General features: G+C 41.3%; 1 protein-coding gene across 1 annotated transcript in view; it reads left to right on the top strand.

Moving 5' to 3' along the window:
- LOC106535338 (anthrax toxin receptor 1) overlaps positions 1 to 5,749 on the top strand; it is a gene marked incomplete at its 5' end in the record, with an annotated part of 20,140 nt that overhangs the window by 9,092 nt on the left and 5,299 nt on the right. Inside the window, 5 exon segments of the mRNA XM_014032324.1 lie at positions 1,288 to 1,386; positions 1,588 to 1,657; positions 4,274 to 4,352; positions 4,595 to 4,690; positions 5,470 to 5,508. Coding sequence (XP_013887778.1) covers positions 1,288 to 1,386; positions 1,588 to 1,657; positions 4,274 to 4,352; positions 4,595 to 4,690; positions 5,470 to 5,508 — 383 coding nt within the window.

The following is a 5,749-nucleotide window of genomic DNA, read 5'->3' as shown; positions in this document are numbered from 1 at the left end:
ATAATATATTATATTATTCATAGTTAACACTCAATGATTTGGCTGTTTGTAAGAAGATGAGCTGCTAACTGGGTGGTGTAAACGTAAACACATGTATAATCTGAGTCGACCGCAGTGCACTGGCTGACTGGCGCGTAACAAATCATCTAACATCTGTAAATGAGTATGGGCATGCATGGGGACAAAAACCCACTTTTATGCGGTCAGCTGCGTGCACAACTGCAGGATATTGGAAATCCGAAAAGGAAGGAGGTTTCATCTTGTTCAGGCTGGATGTTTAACATGATAATGCAGAGTTTATTCTGTCTTCAATTGTACTTCTTTTCCAGATGAAATGCATCCCAAGTGTAGCTTTTTCCCTTATCTTTATAGATTTTTATTTGTCTTTATTTTCTCATTTTGACAATGTAGTTTAAGGCTTTCAGAGCAGCTTGTCTGACCTTTTAAATAAATCCCGTCATGTTTAAAACCGACACCCTGAGATATTTTCTAGTCCGTGATCTTCCCGCTGCAGCTTTAAATGTTAAAGGTGTGGCAAACATTCATGTTTATTAGCTAAAATAATATTTGAGGAGGCGATTGAGACTCGCATACGCACACACTCGTGCTTGATTTTTAGGGATTTTAAATGTTTGCACATTTCTCAGATGAACACAAATGTATCCACGCACACAGATTTGTGTGGACGCACTGTGTTAATGCCATGCCATGGTGCCATAGGTAAGGTCAGACCTACTTTGACAGTGCTATGCTGTTGTTAGCCTTGCAGGCATGTMTTTCAGCAAGTGTTTTTTTTTCTCTGCTCCTTAACATATGCTGGGTAGCAGCCACATAGACACTTCAGCATATGCTGGCAAGCCTCTGTCAGTGCACTTTAACAGTGCCTGAGGGAAACTAAAGGTCAAAGACACATGCGTGCACACACATACACACACACACACACACACACACTCGTCCTGGCTAAAGCTCTGTCTGTGCTATTTGGGAATAGCAGCACTTTTAGCATTAGCACTACTGAAGCATATTATGGCCTTTCCGCACACAACACACTGATATAAACAAACTGTAACGAGGCATGCTTGAGTTTCTACTGCTCTGGTTGAGCACATCGGGAAAAAAAAAGGGGAAAGACTATCCGCACACAACATAATTGCACGCTGGAATTTCTTTTTATAATCTCAACTAGAATAGAATGGCAATTTTGGTATGTCGTGTCTTTCTGAGATGTGCGCTACCAGAAACGTGCATGATAACCAATCATTTCTGATCCGCTTTGTGTTTACTCAGAGAGTTTCCAGGTGGTCGTTAGAGGCAACGGGTTTCTCCACGCAAGAAACATCAACCAGGTCCTCTGCAGCTTCAAACTGAACGACACGGTGACCGTGGGTAAGCTTTGCAGACGGGAGACGTGCAGCCTCACAGGCAGCTTAAACACACATTCTGACAGATTAAAATCAAGACTTTAATAAAGAACAGCTTCACGATTAGGAAAATTACTGAATATTTGCACAACCACAAGGTTGTAAAAATGAAAAAAGTGTTGTTTAAAAATCGGCTGATAATTAAAATTTAATAATTCTTGTGTAGATGAAAGACCAGCTGGAATAGAAGATACCTTCCTGCTTTGCCCGGCTCCTGTCGTAGAAGAAGTGGGAAGGTAAGTTCCACCTTGTTTTGGGATTCGGTCCTATTTTTCAACCCAGACTGTAGACCCGAACCAAACCAACCATGAACAGCTGTYTTACTAAATTTTTGTCAGCTGCGCTCAAGTTTTGCGTGGACGTAGAAGACTGTTGTCCTTGAAGAAATTAGGGGCAAAGTCATCGTGGTGTCTGTGATCAATCAATGTTTGTCACCGCTAACGAAGCCAGACACCAATCACAAGGGGACGGCAGGAAGAGAGCCCAGGAACACGACTTAATGAGTGTGTGTGTGTGTGTGTGATGAGACGAAGTGTGAGTGCATACACCAGGCAGTGTAAAGTTTCCTCCGAGGGCTTCCAGCTTTGCTCTCGGTGATTTATCAGAGTTGTCTTCAGGGGCAGACAGAGTGATGCTTTTGGCTGAAGCCCCCGCAAGCCTTTTCGTCCCTGCTGCCTGCAGTCTCATCCATAATTACACACTCAGGCCTGCGGCCTCAGACACCTCCCAGTCATCGTCTGTCTTGTTTCTGTCACTCAGATTTCTGCCATGATTTGAGACCGTCTCTTCTGCCAGTAAAAAAAAAAAAAAAACGCTGCTTTGATTGTTAAGTAATGCTCAGAAGAAAAAAAATTTACTCGCACTGCATGGAAAAAGCTGCAGAAAGCTTAAATAATACAGCGAGGTACGCAGTGTTCCTACAACTTAGAGGCTAAGAAGGGTTGCTTTGCAGGACTTGGTTTTGCTTCTCCTGAGACCAAAGAAAAACAGGGGGGGGGGGGGGGGGGGGGGGGGGGGTACGCATTATTAGACACTGCAGTGATGCCTGAAGGAGGCATCTATCCTGTAACAGGGGCCCATCAGAGCAGAGTCAGCACTGTTTAACAGCCTGAGTGCTGCTAAAGAGGATGTCAGCTGTGAATGGCTAAAGGGTCCAGAGAGAAGGCCAACATCTGGCTGATGAATCTAAACGTGGAAATATGTCATGAGGCGAGCATGCACTGGTGCAGACTGGTGATAGAAAACCTCCTCATGTAAGATACGTTTGGGCTTTAAGTGGACATGTGCCTTTTTTAAATTTAAATCATTCAGTTGGGATCTATATAAAGTGGAATTGCAATGCTTTGGTCTGAATTCCTCCTTATTGTAACTCCACAAGCCCCTCTTTCACCCCTTTTCTGAGGTGTGCCTCATGAACTCATTTTGAGGCTGTCTCTTTAAATCCAAACGATGTACTTCACACCCTGTCCCCCTCTAAATTCCGGAGCGGTCCGTTCTAGCTTGATCAAGGGGTCTACGAGACTTGTCCATCCAGCCTTACATGTTGCAACCAGAGTCTGACCCAAAGAGAAGATTGACGAAGACCAAATTGTAGACCAGACCTTATTTGGCAGTTCCTCTGCAAATTCTGTGATGTAATAATTCAGAAAACATCACTGAGAACTGAACGTGTTGAAAACTATGACCCAATACACAATATAAAGATATCTACACAGCACACCTAGAGACTCCAAGTACACAACAAAATGTATTTAACGGCTAAAAATGTGGATTTTTCATGTTAACTCTTCTTATCATGCAATATGATCAGCTAACGCTGTTTATTTACAAAAAATGTAAATATCCTGTTGCTGTCATAAATTAGTCTGTCCATACGCAGCACCAACCCCCATATTTGCACACACACACACACAGACACACACGTGTGCAGGGGGAAAAATGTATGAAGTGGGTGCATTGATGATTGATAGGGGCTGAGATTTCTCTGTCAGAGTGGAGCTGATAGCATCATGTCTGCTGCCCGCCTGAGAGCAGAGCTGATCATGTGACGGGGAAGAGGGGCCACAAAACAGAAGGAATGAGTCAAAGGAACGATTTATGGCACCTGCACCAAGTGTTTCCTTCTCCTTTAAGTCCGTATGTGAGCTCCAAGGGGGCATGTGGTGCTGGAAACCGAGTCAGCGATTCAGGAAGTTTAAGGGGGTTCTCAGATAGGAGGGACGGTGCTGAAGGGATGCAGAACAGGAAAAGCTCTTCTCATACCATCCCCCACACTCTTTCTTCTCCGTTGCCCTCCCCTTCCACCCTGCAGTAACCTCTCGTCTCATCGCCCCCTCCTCAAACTTAAACCTAAAGCTCAATAGCCCCCYTTGTCTCTTCTACCCTCAACCATTGGAACAAGGAGTCTTTTTTTAAAACTAAAGTCCAGAGGTCTACTAGTTTGGTTTGTCGTGTTTTTGGTCATACTAGAGCTGAAAAATCTAATCTTTTCTCTCATATTTGTTTTTGGTTTCATCAGTACTTTAAAAAAATCTCTTTCAAATCTTGTCCCCACCCTGCTTCCATTGCTGTTTTTGTTGCAGCGTTAAATTCTGGTGAATAAGAAAGTTTATTCCTCTGTGGTTTCCACATTAGAGCGCTGGGTCCTGGCCAAGCGCTGGAGATTCTTTCTGTGGGCGGAGGACTCCTTGACCTCTCCATAGGCTTCAGCCGCGAGTCTTTGTCAGCATATTTGTGTTTTTTAAACCAGCGAGTATGGGCAGAGCGGGAACGTGTTCAACACCTCAAGTGAGACTGGAATCCATTCCCACAAGCAGACAAACCCACGATGAGTGTGTTGTTTTTTTTTTCAGGGTGATCTACCTGCAGGTGAGCATGAACGAGGGGCTCTCCTACATCACCAGCTCCGTTCACATCACCACAACGGAGTGTGTGAGTACAACCTGGGAGGTGTTCACGACAACACACAAGAATAAATGTTTCTCTGAGCATGCTGCCTTTTTTTTCTTTTAACTTTTTTTCTAACTTCTTCTGCCTCTTTTTTTCTTCACTTTCTCTCCTCTGTCATCAGAGGAGGCTGTGAGTACATTTTTTTCATTTTCCCCTTTCATTTGCATCAGTCTTCTTTCAGTTATGTTTAACCGTTTATCCCCCTTTTTTCTGTTTCTGTGTAGTTTGACGGCACCATCGTGCTAATTTCATTACTGGTTGTGTTCCTGCTCTTGGCTCTGCTGCTGATGTGGTGGTTCTGGCCTCTGTGCTGTACTGTGGTAAGTGTTTCACAGCCACTATCACACCATTTATTATTTTGCAGAGGTGTATAAAGTACTTWAAAAAACTAAATAAAAGTAAAAATACTTCAGCTGAAAATGATTTTTGATAATAAATTTATTTCATTGATAAGAAAAGTACTTACTGTAATTAAAAGACATAAAACCGCTCCCAATAATTAGAAAAGTAAAAATAAAAGTACTTGTACGCACACTCTGAGAAGTGTAGTGTTGAATTTATTTATCCAATACAATAAGTCAACTGATTCCACTAAACCAAGTTGAGTAAATGTAAGGCAATTTACATATTTTCTTCAAAAGAAAGTGTGTAAATTGCACAGTTTACACACTTCACATATTATTGTGTTCAGTTTTGGATAAATAAACTCAACACATCATTTTTAGAGTGCATAAACGACTCATTTCACGATGAGTTCTGGTCATGTTAAAATTTGTAACAAGGTGTTAATTCAATTCAATTCAAAATTCAAAAATACTTTATTGATCCCAGAGGGAAATTAGGAAGCTGGTAATTTTTAAAGTAAAGAAGTAAAAATGTCATTTTCATGTTTTGAATGTAGCGAAATTAAAAAAGGTACMATTTAAAAATACTTTGTAAAATTATAGCTCCTCAAAAAAACTTTTTACAAAGTAAATGTACTTTGTTACGATACACCTCTGTCGTATTGGAAACTAATTCTYGCATCACTGAAAGTAGAGATTTGTGCTTGATTCTACATGTTTTTAACCTGATATTTAAATAATTTTGTAATATTCAGGTGATCAAAGAACCTCRACCACCTCCACCTCCAGAGCCTGTAAGTCCACAACTTCATCATCTCTAAGAAAGAAATGTTTTTTCACAAGTGGGCAGGGATTAATGAAGAAGTAATGTAGAGTTTTTACGTAAAATTTGTTCCTATTTCTCATGATCAAAGGCAATGTGTAAATGTCACWACATATCACAACATCACAATTGTTGTGTGAAACCCTGGTATGAAGGGCAGCCAGAAATGCCATTCTATTGTATTGTATTTAAGCACATTTAAAGTTTATATA

The sequence above is a fragment of the Austrofundulus limnaeus genome, unplaced genomic scaffold, assembly GCF_001266775.1.
Source record: "Austrofundulus limnaeus strain Quisiro unplaced genomic scaffold, Austrofundulus_limnaeus-1.0 Scaffold1418, whole genome shotgun sequence".
Classification (NCBI taxonomy): domain Eukaryota; kingdom Metazoa; phylum Chordata; class Actinopteri; order Cyprinodontiformes; family Rivulidae; genus Austrofundulus; species Austrofundulus limnaeus.
Note: the sequence above shows the minus strand (reverse complement) of the source record. Positions and strands in the feature narration are given on the sequence as shown.